Genomic DNA, 20778 nt, shown 5'->3' with positions numbered 1-20778 from the left:
CAACTAAAAGTAGAATAAACAATTTTATGTATCGATAATAGAAATGTCATGGAGTAAAGGATCTTCAAAGTCGACTGTATACGAAGTTTTACGGCGTACACTACGCGAACTCCTGAAAATGTATGAAAATGAAATAATTGCCAGGGGAGACGCATAGGAAGGGGAAATATCCATGTACTCTGTCCATTAAAGATATGGTATTTATAATTGCTATCTATGGATAGCATTCGCCATTTCGGCGAATTCAGAAGACCATTCACTTGTTTGCCAACTTATTATATCTGAAAACATTCATACTGAAGGATAAATTAAGATTCTAATGGTATTTTCAAATCGGTACGGTAGTTTTTGAGTTAATTCGTTCTGACTAATCTTACTTTTCACTAATATTATAAATACTAATGTTTGGATGGATGTATAATATGTTTGAACGTATCTCCAGAACGGCTGTATAGATGTCGCAGAAATTTTGGATAGATGTAGAACATAGTCTGGAAGAACATATACGCTCTTTTTCTTTCTAACACAACGCGGACGGCGTGCGACAGCTAGTTTATAAATAAAAATATCATACAGTAAATAATTTTATTTTCAACACTTTAAATGTCATACAAATGAAACATATCATACTTATATATTTATATAAAAGCTATATAACATACATATATCATAACATCATAATATACTATATAAAGATTATGACAAGTTATATATTGTATTTTTAAACTATTATTAAACTTTGGCAATATTATAACACTAAACTGATATAAAAAAACGACTAAACACTCACGTATATATGTCCGGTGGCGGCACCGACTAGTTTCGAGCCCATCGGGGGCCCTTCATCAGGATGAGGTACTGGTATTATTTCGCGGACGCGGCCCTCAGCTCACTGAACTAGCTCACGCTCTCTAGTCGGTGCCGCCACCGGACGAATATACGTGAGTGTTTAGCTGTTTTTATATATCAGTTTAGTATAATGTCTCACGAAAGTTTGAATAATTAAATATTATAACACATACAATAAAACATATAAATAAATATATATTTAACTTTTAAAGCATACTATGTTATACTTTCAAGTAAAATTATATTTTTATACATAATTATCCTTTTTCTATTAATGTTGCATGTAAAAAAAATTTAATCAGTAAAAATTATATTCAATTCATTTATAATATAATTATAATATTATTTATGTAATTAAATAATAATCTATAGTTATAAATAAACGTCCCAATTAATTTTACTAATAGTGTAATAATTTATTATTATTAAGTTATTAATTTAACAGTGGTAGAGCACGCTTTAACATCTTCGCACGAATTGTCCCGGCTCGCCCGGTGAAATACAACGACCACACAGAAGACAGGCGTGAAGTGGAAGCAATTCCGCGTACAGTCTGATGAGTGTGCGTCCCGGAGACCTAATTTAGTCCTTTTTCCCTTCCCATAGTTTTTCTTATATGAAAAGCATGGGATATGGAAGTGGACTTTCTGGATGAGAGGATGCATGGAAAGGGAAAATATTTTCTCTCTGTGCATAATCTCCTCCGTCGATTAAAGGTAGGCAACGCATATGCAATTGCGTATGTCTATGGGCAACGGTCACTTCACTATTTCAGCGATTTCGGTGACCGTTCGCTCGTTTGCCACCTTATGATATAAAAAAAATATATACTAAAATTACACAAATCTATAATCTATAAAAAACACTATAAGATAGACCTATCTTACGAAAACAGTTACATCTTTTAAGAGACCTCATAAGAGATATAACTCTTTACTACATATGAAACATAAAAAACTAAATAAAAGCACAATTCTAATTCCTTAATAACAATTTCAAATCTTAACCCAAACACATAAGGTTCATATTCCCTTACAACTCAACTACTATCATGCCTCATGAAATACCTCTCGAAGAAATGCAGCAGTTCGAAGCAGACTTCAGCCAATATGAGCGCTATGACCATCCATTCTAAACGGACGTGATGTCTGTCAGCTGCCCACGAGGAGAGCAATTCTAACAGTTCCACGCAATGGGAAAGACGCTCGTTCAGTACCTAATATAGACATATTCATCATCATCATCAGCTCATACGTCCCCACTGGGGAGCTCGGAGCCTACCCTATGTTAGGGGGGACTAGGCAGTCAACACTGGCCCAGTGCGGGTTGACTTCACATATATCTTTGAATTTCTTCTCAGATATGTGCAGGTTGCATCATATTTTATATAGATATATATATATATATATATATATATATATATATATATATATATATATATATAGAAATATTATTAGACCCTTTTTCCACTAGCGAATAGCTTTGTTACGATTTATATTTCTGTTCTGTTTCTTGTTTATGGCTCTCCCTCATCGGATTGGGCCAATGTCAAGTGTTTATGGTTCTGTTTAAACTTGTTAGAGACTATGATTTATATTTACTAATTATTATAAATGGAAATATTGATATTTATGTTTGTTTAAAGGTATCTCCAGAACGGCTGAACTGATCTTGATGAAATTTGGCATGCATGTAGAACACAAGTGATTTCCGAGACCAAAATTTGCATTTAAATCAAAAAAAAATTGTCTCAGAAGCCAATGTAATGCCTTAATAACCTTGACATAAATATTAAATTACACCTAGTGCAAATTGAAGTCATATGACGAAAAGAGTTACATCTTATGATATATAACTCTTTTCGTTGCATAGGTTGATATATTTATAATGCAACATACCCTTGTTCGCCTAGGTATGGTGAAGTAAGCAACTGTATTAGAATACAATCTCTCTAACTCTTCTTCTTCCCAGTAAAAATCAGGTGTGTCCAATAAATCAGATTCCACATTGAGTCGATGTCGCAATGAAAAAAGTTCCCCTAACTTCCTTACTACCTGAAATAAACATTATTTTAACAATTAATACAAAACTCTTCTTTTTTCAGAGGAATCCTTAAGCATACTCCGCACCCGGGATGCAGTGATGTGGGTTTCTCTTCCAGATGGAAAGCATACCCACTTAATTCCTCTGTTCCTACGCATATAAGCAAGGCCAAAGTAATGCAATACCCATGGCATTAGTGTAGGATGTGGAGGTCTAACGCTCAGGGCGCTAGACACAAAGGAGCGCCATAGGTCTAAAAATTACTATCTCAGTCTCCCTAAATGCATGGTATTAAAGGGGTGTTCTATAAATCTCGCCCAGGGCGCTAGTAAAGATGTTACTGGTATTAACAATTTTAATCTATCAGAAATTTTTATATCAATCTGTCTTCATAATAAAAAAAGTTTAAATAAAATATTTGTACACAAAAAATTGTTGTTTTATTTGACTTTTATGCAAGAATTACAAACTAAGGATGTCACCATTGTATCATATCTAACCGCGGGTTTCTGAGACCAAAATCATCAATCATCAAAAACAAGTGAAATTATGTTATGTTTTATATAGAGATTTTGGTGTTCCCACTCCGCACCAATAATTTAACCATAAATTCACAAAATTTATGGTTAAATTATTGGTGCAGTAACTATGGGTATAGTTAGTATCAATAAGTTATGGATTTAATAAATAAGAATTTAATGTATATTTTTAGGGTTCTGTACCTCAAAAGGATAAAAACGGAACACTTATAGGATCACTTTGTTGTCTGTCCGTCTGTCTGTCAAGAGCTTTTTTCTCAAAAACACGTGAAGGTATCAAGCTGGAATTTATTTAGTATCAGTACTTACTTCTTTCTTATCAACATAAGTAGCTCCGTCCCTTTCCATGATCGCACTATGTTCTCTCACGGAAGCAGCTAAGGACTCCAAACGTGCTTCCCAAGCCCCTAGTCGAGCTGATTGAGCCATGGCATGACTAGAAACATACAAATAAAATTACAAGTAAAAGATTCAAAAACAACAATGAAATGTAAATATAAATTAACTAGTTGTTGCACGTGAATTAGTCAGTTCTGAATTTAAAAAAAACTTAATTAGTAGCCTATGTTTTCTTCCAGACTATGTTCTACATGTATGGCAAATTTTAGCAAGATCTGTTCAGCCGTACTGAATATACCTTCTAACAAACATCCATCCATCTAAACTTTCGCATATTAGTAAGATTACTATTGTATTGTTTGCAGTTCTCTCTACAGTTTTTATTTATCTCTGATAGATTGAAAATTATATATTTAATAAGAAAAAAAGAAATATGTTTACACTCACCTAAAACTATACTTTTCTAAAGAATTATCTCTGTCTGGTACTAAAACGAAACAGGACTCTTGCAAGTGACATTTTTTACTGTAATACAAATATTATTTTTTTTACTAAAAATATTCATTAATTTTTAATTTTAAATATAAGATTTTAAAAAAAATTATAAAATATACAAAAATAGCTGTTGCCTGCGACTCCATCCGCACTGTATTAAATAAAAACATAATTAGTAGCCTATGTGTTCTTTCCGAATATGCGTGTCAAATTTCATCCAGATCAATAAAGATGTGGCGATGATACCTTCAAACAAACATCCATCCATCCAAACATTCACATTTATAATATTAGTAAGATAGATCACCACCAGCTGTGGAATCTCATTCCTTAATCAACCAGTGGTCAGGGCTACAGAGCCAGAAATCTCCTCACTATGTCCACAGTTTCTAAAATAACTGCACTGTGTACCAGGCATTAATCCTACTGTTTAGTAAGATCTTCTTAAGATGATCAAAGCTCTTCACAATCAGTCCATTCACAGATATAACTATCGGAATAATATTATTATTTATACAGTAAATATAAAGTTTTAAATAAATACATGTATATAAGTAAATAATAATTTGAAAATATACTCACACATTTGGTTGATATACATAAGTCATCACTTCTCTTTCTCTTTCCACAACATCTTTTGGATAACTTTCTATTTCATACCTGGAATATTAAAAAAAAAACAATGTATCCCAATTGGGTTATAGATTATCTTTTAAAAGATCTATATGTAATTGTGGTTATATCACATACAAACCTTTTAACAAAATCTAAAACATTGCTTGCTTCCAATTCTGTACAATTCCAAAACACAACTGCACCCTCTTTAAAAAAGATTATTTCTCTGGGTTCAGTACCTATTGTGTAGACAGGGTTTGCAATTACAACATCTCCCACTTCATGTGCCTTTAACCTTAAAAAAAATTAATTGTTTCCATGGTCATTGAGTATCCATAGAAGTATTAATTGGAAAAGGTGTATCAAGACAAGCCTAAAGAAATCCATAGTCTCTCCATGACAGACATGAGACAAACAAAATAATGTAACCAACAATTATGTTTTCTTTTGTTGATTTGATAAATGATTTTGACCCCACTGCTAATATTTAATTACTGCTGCTTACTAATGTTAATTTAAATTAATTTCGGCAGTTTGACTAAATTAAAAATAAATGTTACAACATCAGGTAATTACGTCATAATAACGAAAAATTACAATATTTTGTGTAACCTTACTTTCCCGGTTCATAAAGTTTTTGTTGTACTAGAGCTTCCTTTAATGCTTTCAAATCGTAGGAATTTGCTGTTGCATAAGCAAAAGTTAAATAATGTCCTTCCTTCTTCGTTAAATCCTCAAGTACCGCCTTTTTGTGCGCTGTCTTCTTTTTCAAAGGTATACTGGCGTTTTCTAAAGCAACTACCGGTTGGATGGTATCGGTAGTGAAATTTCTTACTATTAACTGTCGCGATAAATTAAATACATCACTTCTATTATTCAAAAACAATTTGACCGGCGAAAATTCGACTACATTGGAAAGTGTGAAACTCTTATTGGAAATGTTTCGGATCGCACTAACGGCAATTCTTGTTAAATACACTGACATGATTATATATGTATCGGAACAATTAACATTAAGATTATAGTAATACACTTAAAAACTACAAAATCAAACTTTATTCTTATGCATTTACTAGGTTAAAAACTATTTGTTTTGACGTTTGAAAATGACAATGTCAGTGAGTGACACTGACAGTAATGATGAGTATTATCAATACCAGCACCAGATAATAAAAGTTGAACCATTTTGTACGTGGAAGAAATATCCTAGGATGGAGAGTTCGAAACGTAGCAGCTAGCAGTCGTGTATACGGTTATTTAGCAAAGGAAACCACGAACTAATTTTTATTATATCTTTTATAAGATTGCATTAAAAATATTTATTTGTCAACAATTTTAAATACACAATTATCATTCAATTAACATATTTCCATCTTCGGCAGTCATTAGGGTGTGTAATTTCCTCGCAAATTCAGGACCAATCCGCCTTGCTCTACTGCCTGGGACTGCCGAGCGAGTCACTCCTAATTCTGCCACTGTCTTCACACCTTCTGGCAGCTTCAAAGTCTAAAATAATAAGGAAAATTGTATGATTTTTTTACATTAGTTTTTGCTTTAATTTGGTAAAAGATGGCGCTGCAATATAAATCGAATAGAATTCACACGATAATTTGATATTTTAAGCATTAATAAAAATATTGGGTACCTCATACAAGTCCAACGGTGTTTTGTACTGTGCGCATAGAGCACGCGATGTCTCCAGGCTGCTTTGTGGCAACACCGCTAGCATTTGCTGCCATAAACAACTCAATCCGTTACCTTTAAAAAAATGTAATGTTAAAAGTATTTAAAATGTTAAAGTCAGTTATTATATTTTTTTCTGGAAAAATAACTTAGTAAATTACCTTCTTTATCCACTGAAACGCATTTCTTATTATCCCCGCGCATGTAGAAGTCTGCTTGCTCGTCGCAAGCGCGTTTTAACTGTCTGAAACATACAAAAAACTGCTTAAAACGACCGCGATCAAAACAACATCCGTTATAGCGACCAAAATCTTGGATGTTGACTCATTTATTATGAGGTTCAGGTTCTACCTTCTAAACCTTGTCGACTATTAACAGAATATTGCCTCATTTTGTTATCCATCGTTTAGTCCGGTTTGATCTGTATACTTACAATAGTTGTGTTAGAACATATTCTGGCTATTCGTATTTTTTTTAATTACGCGCGGACTGAGTCGCGGGCGATAGCTAGTATGTCATACAATTCAATGCAATAATACATACTTGTATGGTGCTTCCGCTATCGCTTTAGTGAACTGCAAAATGAGTAATGCAAGTTCATTGGCTTGATTCAACACAACTGTATCACATCCTGTACTAACAAGCAGATCTGAAACAGAATAATGATATCTTATTAATATTATAAATGCGAATGTTTGAATGGATGGATGTTTGTTTGAAGACATGGATGAAGAGATGGATCTCACTAAAATTTGGCTTAGGTGTAGAACATAGTCTGGAAGAAGACATAGGCTACTAATTAAATTTATATCACTATATATAGTCTAAATCATTATGTACATTTTATGTTTCTTTTAACTTAGGCACAAAATTTTTGCATTAGTCCGGGAAATTCACGTTAAGGGATTGTAAAGGGACTTATTTATTATCTTACCGGAGATAGCCATTTCTAAATCCACTTCGCTCATAACCTGATTGTTCGTTCTTTTCTTTGATGCAGTTCTAAAAATAGTCACAAATTTAATCCTACAAGAACATCTAAATACCACATTCTTTTCGGATGAAAGATTGCATGTGGCTGAAATATTATTATAAACCGAAGGGTGCCGGATTATTGGAATGTTCGGATTACTGGATTATAGTGAAAGTCATCGGTAAGGTATAAAATAAAGCATTTTATAGAGGAAATAAATGTATTGGATTAACATGTAGGTACATATGTAATTAACTAATTTTAAAATAATCATAAATTGAGGTCGGCTTATGTGCAGTTGTACTTGAAAATTTTTTGAGGTTAGACTGCTAGTTGACGACTCAGCGACCAAAGCATACAGGTATAGAGGCAGAGGGTGCCGGATTATTGGACGTACCCATGTATCAAAGTGCCGGATTAGTGAGATTATACTGTAGTAACTTACTTGAAATATTCCTGTTCACCAAATATAACAAGTGTCACTTTGACATTAGCTATCTCATTGACAGTAGCAATGTGTTGTGACAACTTGTGTTCACATATGTATTGAGCAGCGTCCGCAGCTATCATCACATAGAGCCCACGATCACTGACTTCGTGACGTGGTGTTATATCTAACTGGAATTGTGAATAAAGTATTTTAATAAAGCTATATTTCTATACCAACCTTATGACCCAAAAACTATACAAATAGAACACAAATTTAAAATTATATAATTACTAACTGTCCCTGGTGATTCTGACCGCGCAGGATTAAAATAAAACTTAATAAGTTGCTTATGTGTTCTTCCAGACTATGATCCTGACATGATGCCAATTTACAGCGAGATCAAACATCCATCCATCCATCCATCTAAACATTCACATTAATAATATTAGTATGAAGTTAGATTACCAAACAAACTTACACTAATATTAAAAGATGAATTTCATTATAATTTAAATAAAAATCATCGTCAATCAGGAATAAGTCAATTTTAAAGTCACTGGTATTTCTTAAAGTCGGACAAAATCAGACATGACTGACTCTGGTCAGTAATGTTTTAACATATGTTTTGTTCTTTACTAGTCTTACAAATACTTACTTCTCCATCTTTAGAAACCAATGTTTGCGGTACACTTCTCTTCCACAGAACCAGACTGGGATCAAATAGTTCTAAAGAGGTGACAATTTTTGCACCACTGGGTGACATTTCCCGTTCTATGTCACCCGCATACCACTTTTCCAAGAAAGATGGATGCACCTCTACTTGCATGTACTGTGAAAAATGTATGTTAACATATATGTATCATGATACTAGGATTTTTTTTAATGAAATGTAATTCCCTAAATATGTGACTAAATACTTTCTAAACAGTATTTGTACTCCAGAGACTTGCCTCCAAACCATAAGAGCCCTTTGGCATTCTAACTAGAACTAATATAAGTCTGTTGTAAAAAATTTGTATTTTATACAGTAAACTTTAACCATTTTTAAACCATTTATCAAAATATTTTGATGATAAAATAAAAATTATTTAAAACTCAATTTTTTATAAATGAATGTTGTAAGTGTGGTAATCGAGAAGTCTGGAGCAAAGAGAGAACTTTTGTCTTATAAATGTTCATAGAGCTAAAAAGTTATCATATTTGGTTCAATAATTAATCTACCTCTATGGCATTGTGTTATCAATTTTAAATTATTACCTTCATGCATTCACCAGGCTTATAAATCTTATTTAATTCTTGCATCTGCTTCTTTGCAGCTTTTTCTACGGCTGTCTTCTGCTTGGCGCTTTCTCTGTCAGATTTTTTATTTCTACTACCCTCCACTGCCTTGTCTGTAAACCAATAATTCCTAAAACATTAGATAGTAATCACTAAGACAGTTTATGGCAAGAAATACAACTGTGGAAGTCTATGCGCTATCGCTTCACTATTTTGGCAAATTCATGGGGCCGCTCACTTATTTGCCACCTTATAATATAAAAAACATATCTTTTTTTATATCATAAGGTGGCAAACGAGCGAGCGGACACCTGAAATCGCTGAAATAGCGAAATGACCGTTGCCCATAGACGTACACATTTGCATATGCGTTGCCTACTTTTAATCAACGGAGGAGAGGATGCACAGAAAGAAAATATCTTCCCCTGCCATGTATCCTCTCATCCGGAAAGTCCACTTCCACTTCCGACCCTTTCCTTATAAGTAAAAGGGTGGGAAGGGAAAGAGGACTAAATTAGGCCACCGGGACTCACACTCATCAAACGAAACGCGGAATTGCTTCCACTTCACGCCTGTCTTCTGTGTGGTCGTGGTATTTCACCAGGTGAGCCGGGCTAATTCGTGTGATGATGTTAAAGCGTCTTTACCACTGTTAAATTGGTTACTGAATAAGAAGAATTTTGCAACATAATGTATTTAAAATAGTAAATAATTTAAAAAATATACTCATAAGGTACATGTTTAGCAAAGAAAAGAAAGAATTACAGATTAAGCCAACAAAGATTTTAATATTTTTATCTTCAAAGCGCAAATTTTACCATTATTCGTTCTTGTATTTTTCCTTGTTGATTGTTCGGACCCGCTATTTGAAGTTGAACCTACAAGAAAAAAAACAATAGTCTTGAATATGGTAATGAAGTATTAAATAATATACATTTAAAAGTATATAGCTGAGGTTCTTTATAAAAATGTAAAATTGAATATAAAGATTTGTCTGTGATCTTTTGTGATGATTTAAAATCCGTATTCTACGTTTGATTTTATACTTCGGGTAGAAAATAAGTCTCGATCAAGGCATGCAAATGACGATTACCGTACCTGAATATGACAGGTTCATGTCCACCGCAGGCAAATCCTCCAGACAATCATTATGATTCTCTTCTGGGTGTGATGATACGTATAAATCATAGCATAAGTCGTCAATACAATCAATGTTTTTATTTGTGTATCCGTTTGTTATACTTCGTAATGTTCTACTATCCATGATTATACCTGAAAATTGATATTTACACAAAAGTAATTCATGATTTCCAAAATTTACATAATACAATAATTTTGTAAGTCGTTTGCGCTTAAAAGTTATTTATTTGTGAAGATTTATTTTAACTTAACGCTCAATTCAAATGAGAATAGGTGTATAAAACTGTCAAAATGACAATTTCAAAGTCAAAATAATAAGCTCATAGACAAAGAACATATAAAAGAAGCTGATGATGAAGATGCATAGTTCTACAAGATCATGACCAGACGTGACCAGACGTCCCGTTTTAAACGGGAATGTCCCGTTTTACAGTTACGAGTTCCGGTATCCCCGACATTGACGCCGGGACGCCAAATTGTCCCACTTTTTAAACCGCGCGAAAATTTAAGCAGTCGACGCGAACGAATAGAATGGGCGGTCTTTGCAAGGTCTTTATGCCTATCATAATATCATCTATCTCACCGCGGGTTTCCGAGTCAAAAATCTCTGTTTGAAACATATTGTTATCTCTGTGTTGTCAAAAGTAATAACAGGGACGACGATATGTTTTGTACAGAGATTTGGTATCTGAAACCCGCGCTGCCCAAATGAATGTAATTTTTAAATATAATACTGTACATACTAAAATATAAGTGAAGGGCTCTATCACTTAACTTCAGTAACATTAGTAAAATTACAATGATATTTAATGTATTCATGCATATTTCGTAGGTATTTAGCATTAACTAGTGATATCATAATACTCGTACTTGATTGGTACTCGTACAAACATACATTATCGTTCGTAGGAAATGATACGTCTAACGCACGCTCAACAAGTGCTTATTGTTATAAGTTCGTTTGTTTAGCATCTAAACGACTGCATATAGATAGATAAGTCAGAAACATGACATCAGGAATAAAATAGCGCAAACCACACCACGCATCACATAAGTTGCGCCGACGCCGAAGTGCGCGCGCCGCGGCCGCCCCGCATCTCCCGCAAGTCCTGTCAGTTGCTAGCCGCCAGCCATTGGTCATTTCTGCGCCGGGCGTCTCGTATATGCACGTGTGTTGTGTGACCTTGAACCTTTGGTATGTATGTAATCTAGATTTACAAAATTTTATTTGCACATTTTTTTTGTTATTTGTTTTTCGGCTATCGGTTTTTATTTTTTAAGGGATATTTTTGTGTTTACTGTAGTTATATTATTTGATTTGTGGTAAAATATTGTGCAAAATTTATGCAAATAGCGCTTAAGATGTCTTTGTGTGAGTGTGAATTTTAACGGTGTGAATTATTGCAATCGATCAATTAAATAACTAACAATGGGGAAGATGCTACGCCGCAGTAACGCATTGAGCGCTAAATATGGAATAATAAATTGCAACGTTTGTTTAAAGTAACTGAAGTATGTTTACATTTCAGCAATCCCTGTAGCCTTGAGACGAGCACAATCGGAGTTCTGCGCTCGACTGAGTATATCCAGGTTTAATACGAGGTAAATTTCATACAATTCTATTTCTTTATTACTTTAATATTGGCATTTTATAGTTTGTATTTATTAGATCTATTCGGGTTTCAATACACGAACGCTCATAATTTGAACATTCGCAATAACGTGGCGTCCACTCGTATAACGCGTGTCTTCTTCACGTAAACTGATCGTTGCTCATTTGTCTCGTAAAGAACTTACCATAGAAATCTTACTTCTTACTATTATTATAAATGCGAATGGATGGATGGATGTTTGTTTGAAGGTATCTTCAGAACGGCTGAACAGATCTCGATGAAATTTTAAATTAGAATATAATCTGGAAGAACACTTATGCGACTAATTATGTTTTTTTTTAATTTCGCCCGAACACAGTCGCGGGCGACGTTATCCTATTAAATAAGGGACTTGCCAATAGACTATGTTAGTCAGTGACAAACTAATATCGTGTATTTATCTAGCAACAAAGTAACAAGTCATACACAAAGATCAAATCGTATCATATATTCAAGAGTTTATGGTATTACTTATCTGTATTATAAATAAATTATCTGTGATGCAACTCCTTTATTAACGAAGAAGTTTAGATAAGAATATTAGAATTATCATACAAGTGCTGTAAAAGATTTAAGTGTTTTATTCGAGTAAGACAGGACTATGATGGTGTAAGAAGAGATTATATGTGATCATACTGTAGAATCATATTTATCGAGATACTGATACTACGAAAATAAGAATTTTATTTGTATTGTTAGGAAGAAAATCCGATACTGGCCCGGTGTGGCGCAACACTAGCCTTACTAAAAAGTCGACGTTTATGTCCCCTCACTAATCACTCTGACACTTGACTCGGTAACGAAAGCGCGCCATTTGCACCAAAGGATTCTATAGTGTGTCTATAGATAGATTAGTTTGATAACTGACGTCTATAAAATATCGAATTAATTTAATATGAGGATTAATGTTGTACTTCTTGGACGGTTGTCATAGTGTTGGACCGTACGCGCATTACGAACAACTATGAACTATCGAGAATCGGTCTTGTAAAAATATTAATCGAACAAATAAATACTATAACTTATGTATTTTATTATTTTTTGATTTTACTAAAGATATTTAGCTATAATATATCTCGCGCAATTAACTAAAAAAACATTAATAATAGTTCTTTTTGTTTCCCAACATCTCAATTTTTGGTTTAATATTTTATTTTTTTACGTAATTTTGAAGAATAAAGTTGGCATAAAAAGAAGGAATTTCATTTATGTTGTGAATTAAAAACAAACTAATCTATCTATTATAGAATTGTTCGCACGCTAATAATAACTAGAGTTTATTTTATTACAGGTGTGATGTCTTCCCTACCTGCGGACACAGCAAAAGAATACTTTGACGCTATCGACGAATGTGATACAAGTAAAGTTGAAAGTTTGCTATCATCAGGTTTAATCAATGTAGATCTTAAAAATCCAACTTTCTACGATCGAACCGCACTCCATACAGCTGCTTGCAACGGCGATATTGAGCTGGTGCAACTTCTGATCAACAACTTCAACGCATCTATCAATATAACTGACTTACGAGGACAAATACCTTTAGAAATTGCTACAGATTACAGAAATATTGATATAGTCAAGTTTCTCATACAAAAAGGATCAAATAATTCTGAATACGCGGCTCCGTATTTGAATACAGAAGAAGTTGAAGCATTATTTGAAGCGGCCAGAGCCAACGATATCGCAGAGGTAACGCGACTGATCAATGAAAACGGTTTAGATGTGGACACTGAAGATAGAAGTGATAGTAACCGTACTGTACTAGAAGTTGCAGCAACTAACGGATACTACGATCTGGTTCGTGTTTTAGTAGATGAATTCCATGCTGATATCAACCATAATGATGATCTGGAAGAGAGCCCGTTGGTTATGGCAATGAATAATAAGCATGATAATGTAGCGAATTTTTTACTAGAACGAGGAGCTACGAGGGTTTTAGAAGACTCTAGTGAAGATTCTGATTTTAGTTTTAAATTACCTATTGATTAGTGTAAGTGTATAAGTTTTCCTTATGTGTATTAAGTTTAAGAAATATTATTTTTAATTATCAATATGGAAAAACCAGATGTTTTATCTTTGGATATGTTAAAAGCTATTCACGATCAAGTGGTAGTCAGCCAAATAAGCGGTGTAGTTGATGACCATATTGTATCTTGTTTGGAAATCACAGCGTTGGATGATGAAAATGTATGCCACTTGGATGAAATTTTACAAAGGAAACGATATTCATTTGAATGTCTTAGTAAAATTTCTTTTACGTTTTCTGATGAATTTGTCCTTATCTTTTACGATAGTATAATTTCGTCTTTACAATTGTTTAATTCAGAATCAATAGGAAACAAAGGTATAGCAAAATTAAATGAGTTTATGAACTCAACTTCGTCGCTTAAGGAGAAATTACTATTGTTGCAATCATTTCTAATATGTTTATGTGAAAGTGATTTCACGTTTTCTTTATTCGAACAGTTCAGTCCACATTACTGGCGTAGAAAATTATTATTATTTTCGTTGCTTAAAAAAAATGATGCTCTTGAAATAGAAAAGATCGAAGTCATGACAAAGGCAATTGAGGAACTAGACGAGTTTTTTGTAGTAAATGGATTCCATTGGAATGTAGACGATGTATTAGAAAAATTAATCTGTCACCCAAAGTTAAATATTTATTTGACTTTGGAAGTATTTTTAGTAATACGTTTGCGACCTGAAATATTTTACATCCTAGGGCGAGATGCTGCTTTATTTGAGGAAAAAATTAATGAGTTAAAATATTTATCATTTCTACAACATTGTAGTATTGCGGATCTTTTATCGGAAAATTACTTTGATACTTTACAATATATTTTAACGTTTCCATATCCGGCCATGCTAGAACTCGGAAGTAACATATCATCTACTAATTTTGAGCAAATGATATCATTCGTCGAATTGCTAAGGAAAAGTGGTTTTGAACGAAAAAAACGAGATGATTTTTTGGTCGCTATCAATTTCGAAGATGATTTGAATATATCGAAATCGAAACTAATTTTTCATATTATAAAAGGAATAATAGGTACCTTTTTTACGTGTTATAATTCTTATAAAGGTAATCAAGATGCCAGCAAACCCATTGAAGTATGTATAGAATGTAGGTGTTTCGATCCCCAAGTAAATTGTAAGTTACATAAGACCACAGAATGTTGCAATTTAATGTATTCGTTAAATAGTATATTGGCTAATTTAATGATACATTTCACCAACGCTGAAATAATTATTGACACCGTCAACACCGTTGTCGCAAAAATCAACAATTCTAAACACATTGTTGAGCTTATTAGTGCTTTAGAAATACTTGAAGAATATCAGGTAAACTTAGATGAATCGGAATTAAATGATTTAATTTTAAATTTCACATCTGAAAACTGTAAACATAAAGTGCATCAAACTGTCGTAGAAAGATCTTTCTCAGGCACTTATGAAAAATCTCTTGAACAAGCAATCGAGGAAATTGAAAATTTTAATCCAGGCCTCACTTTAAATATAATCGAGTTACTTATCGAAGTTACTGATGCATATGAAAGAAGATCCTGCCTTTTTCCAAACGATGATTGTATCAATACATGGTCTAAAAGCCACATAAAACTATGGGCCCCTTTAGCAAAAGCAGCTTACGTAAATGAGGCTGAAAAATTGGCGGTTCTCAAACGGTTACTCAATCTTACTTTCGGATTAAGCTTGAGAGATGTCCAACTGCTCGTCGTGATTGCTATTATTAAATCCAATGTAGGTAAAGGCAGGTTGTGTCAAGTCAACACTGGTGAAGGAAAAACATTGATTATTGCAATGGTAGCGGCTTTCAAAGTCTTAGAAGGACATACGGTTGACATTTATACCAGTTCGCCAGTTTTAGCTATCCCACAGTCTTTAGAATTTACCAAATTCTTTGAAGTCTGTAACATATCAGTTACAAATAACATCAATCCAAATTCTGACTATACCTGTGATGTAATTTACGGAACTAATAATTCATTTCAAAGAGACGTCCTCAGTGGCGAATTTAGAAAAACAAATATACGAAAAAAGCGAAATTTCGACGTTGCAATAGTTGACGAAGTAGACAATATGCTCATTGATGGAAACAATTGGATTTTAAAGTTGACAAGCGATATGCCAGCAATGGATCATTTGGAAACTGTATTAGCTGCAATTTATATTCAAGTCAAAGCCGTAGCTAGTGCGTTAATAGAAAAAAATGGAGTCGTTTATTTTAGAGAAGAAGATGAATCATTCGAGGAAAATGGAGACCTTAAAGCAGAAGTTAAATATAGAGACATTCCAATTGAAGAAAGCAAACGAGATTTTATAATAAGATGTACTATTACTCATATACGAAAGTTGATACGCGATACTGAAAACGAAACTGTGGAAGAAGGCTATCCAGAATTAAAAATTCCAAAACACTTACGACATATTGTTACTAAAAAACAACTAAACAGTTGGATTATTAGCGCTGTGCAATCAATATTCAATTATGCTCAAGATGAAGATTATGTTCTTTATAATGGAAAAGTTACAGTAGTTGATACAAACAATACCGGAGTTTTGAGAAAAAATACCACTTGGTCTGATGGCTTACATCAATTTTTGCAAATGAAACATGGCGCTAAAGTGGCGGCGGAGAACTTTACATCTAATTTTATATCTAACGTTGCGTTATTCTCTCGATATTCCAATATTTTCGGCTTGACTGGTACTCTAGGAAGTAAAGAAACGAGGACATTCTTACATGAAACTTACGATGTTGACTCTGTTATTATTCCTCCCTTCAAGCTTAAACAACATAAGAAACTCAAGCCTATTATTGTACCTAATAGGGAAATATGGCTTTATAAAATTGCACAAAATTGTATCCAGAAGCTAAATGAGGGCCGTTCAGCTTTAATTATTATGAATTATATAAAAGAAACAGAAGCACTCGCCAAAGTGTTTACAGAACAATTTAATTACAAAAATTCAAAGATAAAGCTTTATACAATGGACGATAACAGCCATGTGGTTGAGAAAGCTATGAATCCAGGAGATGTTATAATAACGACAAATATCGCTGGAAGAGGAACTGATATAAAATTGCACAAAACAATTGAAAAAAATGGTGGTTTACACGTATGCCTAACATTTCTTCCAATGAATTCAAGAGTAGAAGAACAAAATATAGGCAGGACATCAAGAAACGGTAACAGAGGAACAAGTCAATTAATCTTATTTGTTCCTAACAAGGATTCTATCTCTATCGATGTTATAAAAAAAAATCGTTCAGAGAGGGAAACATCTCAAATTAAAATGGCAACAAACACTGTAAAGAGGATTAAAGTTAAGGATAAAATTTTCAGGCAATTCTGTGATTGTCTAAGTGAAATACAAGGGCGCAGTTCGATTGTCAAAGAAACTGAGCTTAAATCAGTGGAGGAACAATTTGCTTTTTGGATAAAGATGCACGAAGATGAATTTGATAAAGTTGATACTGGAATATTTGAAAAGTTTGAAGAGTTCAAGCAATCTATCCTTGAAGATGATAGAAAAGGGACATTGATAAAAAATCCATATTTTTTTGTGGAACTTGGTAATAGTTACTTGAAAAAAAATGAATACGACAATGCTATTTACGAATATACAAAAGCTATTAATTTAGATGAAGATTTCGCAGAAAATGCTTATTATAATCGCGCTTGGGCCTATTTAAGCCAGTATGGAAACAACATAGAGAAAAACCAAAATTATATAGATAAAGCGATCAGCGACTTGAAAACAGCTCGGAAATTAATTTGTGAGAAAGAAAACGGCTTACATTTAATGCAAACAGCTTCAAGCAGTGATGTGTTTTCTGAACAAATAATGAATAAATTGAGTCTTTATAACATACAAAAAAACGTTATTGAAATGGCAATAGGACCCGACAAAGACGCCATTAATCAACAGTTAAAAGAGCTAGAGTCACATATTGAACAAACGAACGATTCGGATTTGAAAAAAAACTTAAAGTCAGTAACAAAAAAACTGAAGGAAGATAAAAAAAATATCGGCGTCCTTGGAAGAGCAATAGAAAATAAACGCAACATAAAAATAGAACCTCTATCAGATGATTTTATATCAAAAGATGACCTAAGAAAGTATAAACAAGAACTTGAAGAGTTTGAAATGAATGGTTGGCTTAAAGGTTTTAAAATAACTGAAGTGAAACCCATAGATTGGCTAAGTGTTATCAGTCTACTTGGCATAGGATTTGGGCAACTGATAATAGGCGCAGCCATAACTGTCTTTAGTCTCGGCGCAGGAGCGACTATTGGCATGGGTCTTATAACAGAAGGCATAAGTGATATCATAACAGCAGTAAAAGATGGTATAATTAATAGGGATTTCGATTGGGCAATGTGGGCCTTAATGAAGGTTATTAGTTTAACCGTGACTGTCGTTTGCGCCGGACTTAAAGCAATCAAAGACGTTGCTCGAACTGCTTATTCGGGTGTAAAGAACGTCGTTACTTCAGGTATGAAAGCTTTTAATAAAGTGACATCAGAAGGATTTAAAATTGCCGCAAAGAAACTTGGTTTTGAGTTATCAAAGGGAGTAGCGAAGGAAATAGTTACGCAATTAGTTAATTATGGCATCGATAAAAGCTTAATACCTTTAATAGAGGAAGCTATTATTGAACTTATAAGAGATCCTATTGAAAACGCACTTAGTGAAAATTCAAAAGTAATAAGTATGTTAAAATTAGACGTAGAAAATAAAGATCACGCGTACGAAAATCAAATAAGGGCTATAGGGCAGAAGTTGTTGCAGCCCAAAGAAAATAGCAAACTCCAAACTTTGGCTGTGCACACTGCTGGCTGTATTGCCGGTAACACAGGTTTTGGAACTGTTTATAAAGTAATGACAATACTCAAGGGTTCGGTTGATTTTAGTACGTTTGCCATAGATTTCATAAATAAATTAAATGAAGCAATTGATAAAATTGAATTAAAAAAAAAAGAACAAAGCGCAACTTGCGATCGTGTAGAAGAAAATCAAAATGAAGAAATTGTAGAAGAATCTACAAAACAATCTAATAGTAATAATGATGATATCGATTTGAATAAAGTAAAAGTACAAGATGAACAAGTACAGCAAATTAGAAGGCAATGTACACCCAGCGATTTGTCTTGTGAATTTGCTGGTTTAGTTTCGACGAACATGATTCAAATTATGAAAGGAAATATAGTTTCACCTATTACCCAAATGGCGGTTAACTACAGTGTAGATGGATTATCTTCTAAAATTAATAAATCTTTAGAGACTGAAACGGAGAAATTTAGAGCTGGTAAACGCATTTGCGATGATAATAATCGTCTTTATGAAAACACTAGTGCCGACGATACGACTGCCCAAATAAGTCAAGAACAGTTGGCCGAAGTAAATGCTTTAATTGATCAAATCGAGTCAGGAGGCCCAGTAACTCTTTTTCATTTAGGAGCCCTTAGTAAGGCAGCTAATGTTGCCATAGAAATTTATGACCATAACGGAGATCTTATGTTTCCTGTTCGCAATAATCACGGCGGGGAGCCAATTAAACTTCAGTATCACGGCCAAAACGATAACATTGGACATTTCACATTACTCGGTAAAAATGAACCCTTCGTTATGGGTTCAGGAGACAACATGTGCGCATTTAATTGCATTGCTCAATTGACTAATAAAGATCCAAATCAACTTAAGGCCGACACCGTCAACATATTGAGAAGTAATCAAAACGTTGTCGCCGCTCGGCTCGATGATATTAAAATGATCGAGACAGCACAAAATTCAGTTTTCAATGTGAAAGGTGGAGCACATTATTATGGAAAAAATTATTTGGATGCTATGCAATACATTTCAAGTTCAGAAGGAAAACATGGTTTTGATAACACAAATGCCGGTCATCCAGAAATTCATATTTCATACAAAGGGGATCCAAAAATTAGACTAGAAATGGTTTCAGACGCCATCGGGAAGAAAATTATAGTAAAAGATAAGAAGGGTCGCGAGATGTATAAAACTGGCAGCCAGTACGAAGGAGATCCAATTGTACTCCAGTTCAATTTGAATAAAAAGGATCCTCATGAAAGTTATTTCTCTGAACCAGGCGGAACTCAGAAATTATACTTCCATGAAGGCAATGATGCTGAATTTTATAACTATCTGGGAACAAAACTTAAACAGAAACCTGAAGATATTAAAAAGACAACAACTAAGAACCTCGATAATCTGAAAGTACCAGAGAACGCCACTTGCGTGGAAAATAAGCCTTCAACGAATGTACCACCTACAGGTTTCTTTACTAAAGATGATGAAGGTTATGTCCTAGATCATGTACTTAAAAGTAAAATCGTCCAAACAAAAATGAATCAAATAAATCGATACAACGCTCAACTTAGAAACGGTAAAAAATATACTAAATCCAATATTACAATTCCTGTACAAGATTTAAACATACCACGAGATGTTACCGCTGGTCAGTGGGAGAACGGAAAACTGATCCGTACATTCACAGTCAAAAGTGTATTTATTCTAATACAACACCATGATAAACATCAAAACAATCCAAACGCACAAGTACAAATTCAAACAATATATCCCATATATTGATATATTTTAATTAGATTTTTTACTAATATATTTTCTAAGCATACATTATCGTAATCAACTATTTTCTAATATAAACCTTTTTGATATGAGAATATTTTTTTTAAT

At 33.5% G+C, this 20778-nt stretch overlaps 3 protein-coding genes across 3 annotated transcripts; 1 reads left to right on the top strand and 2 right to left on the bottom strand.

The window, feature by feature from the left end:
• LOC106117635 (required for meiotic nuclear division protein 1 homolog) lies at positions 1-5985 on the bottom strand. Its single transcript, XM_013312022.1, has 8 exons — positions 5498-5985; positions 5020-5175; positions 4848-4925; positions 4218-4295; positions 3741-3867; positions 2748-2903; positions 1917-2065; positions 1-112 (listed from the first exon to the last, which is right to left on the bottom strand). The coding sequence occupies exons 1-8, from the start codon at positions 5863-5865 to the stop codon at positions 25-27; spliced, it is 1200 nt and encodes a 399-aa protein (XP_013167476.1). The 5' UTR covers positions 5866-5985; the 3' UTR covers positions 1-24.
• A 173-nt stretch (positions 5986-6158) lies between these two features.
• mms4 (Methyl methanesulfonate sensitivity 4) lies at positions 6159-10681 on the bottom strand. Its single transcript, XM_013312037.1, has 10 exons — positions 10343-10681; positions 10063-10122; positions 9224-9357; positions 8622-8795; positions 7982-8154; positions 7498-7565; positions 7107-7212; positions 6725-6807; positions 6526-6638; positions 6159-6386 (listed from the first exon to the last, which is right to left on the bottom strand). Exons 1-10 carry the CDS (start codon positions 10506-10508, stop codon positions 6231-6233), a joined length of 1233 nt encoding a protein of 410 aa, XP_013167491.1. The 5' UTR covers positions 10509-10681; the 3' UTR covers positions 6159-6230.
• A 600-nt stretch (positions 10682-11281) lies between these two features.
• LOC106117816 (uncharacterized) lies at positions 11282-20778 on the top strand. Its single transcript, XM_013312265.1, has 3 exons — positions 11282-11579; positions 11914-11986; positions 13328-20778. The coding sequence occupies exon 3, from the start codon at positions 14089-14091 to the stop codon at positions 20671-20673; it is 6585 nt and encodes a 2194-aa protein (XP_013167719.1). The 5' UTR covers positions 11282-11579; positions 11914-11986; positions 13328-14088; the 3' UTR covers positions 20674-20778.

Source organism: Papilio xuthus, unplaced genomic scaffold (assembly GCF_000836235.2).
Source record: "Papilio xuthus unplaced genomic scaffold, Pxut_1.1 DF827679.1, whole genome shotgun sequence".
Classification (NCBI taxonomy): domain Eukaryota; kingdom Metazoa; phylum Arthropoda; class Insecta; order Lepidoptera; family Papilionidae; genus Papilio; species Papilio xuthus.
Note: the sequence above shows the minus strand (reverse complement) of the source record. Positions and strands in the feature narration are given on the sequence as shown.

What these genes read in the sequence shown, in the direction of transcription:
- LOC106117635 (XM_013312022.1), bottom strand. Translation starts at nt 5,865, where the DNA reads ATGTCAGTGTATTTAACAAGAATTGCCGTTAGTGCGATCCGAAACATT. An exon ending in TATGTATATCAACCAAATGT is followed by an intron (nt 4,296 to 4,847) that starts GTGAGTATATTT and finishes TTTGTATTACAG; the next exon opens with TAAAAAATGTCACTTGCAAG. An exon ending in CTGCTGCATTTCTTCGAGAG is followed by an intron (nt 113 to 1,916) that starts GTATTTCATGAG and finishes ATACATTTTCAG; the next exon opens with GAGTTCGCGTAGTGTACGCC.
- mms4 (XM_013312037.1), bottom strand. Translation starts at nt 10,508, where the DNA reads ATGGATAGTAGAACATTACGAAGTATAACAAACGGATACACAAATAAA. An exon ending in CATGAACCTGTCATATTCAG is followed by an intron (nt 10,123 to 10,342) that starts GTACGGTAATCG and finishes TTTTTCTTGTAG; the next exon opens with GTTCAACTTCAAATAGCGGG. An exon ending in CGTTTCAGTGGATAAAGAAG is followed by an intron (nt 6,639 to 6,724) that starts GTAATTTACTAA and finishes ATTTTTTTAAAG; the next exon opens with GTAACGGATTGAGTTGTTTA.
- LOC106117816 (XM_013312265.1), top strand. Translation starts at nt 14,089, where the DNA reads ATGGAAAAACCAGATGTTTTATCTTTGGATATGTTAAAAGCTATTCAC.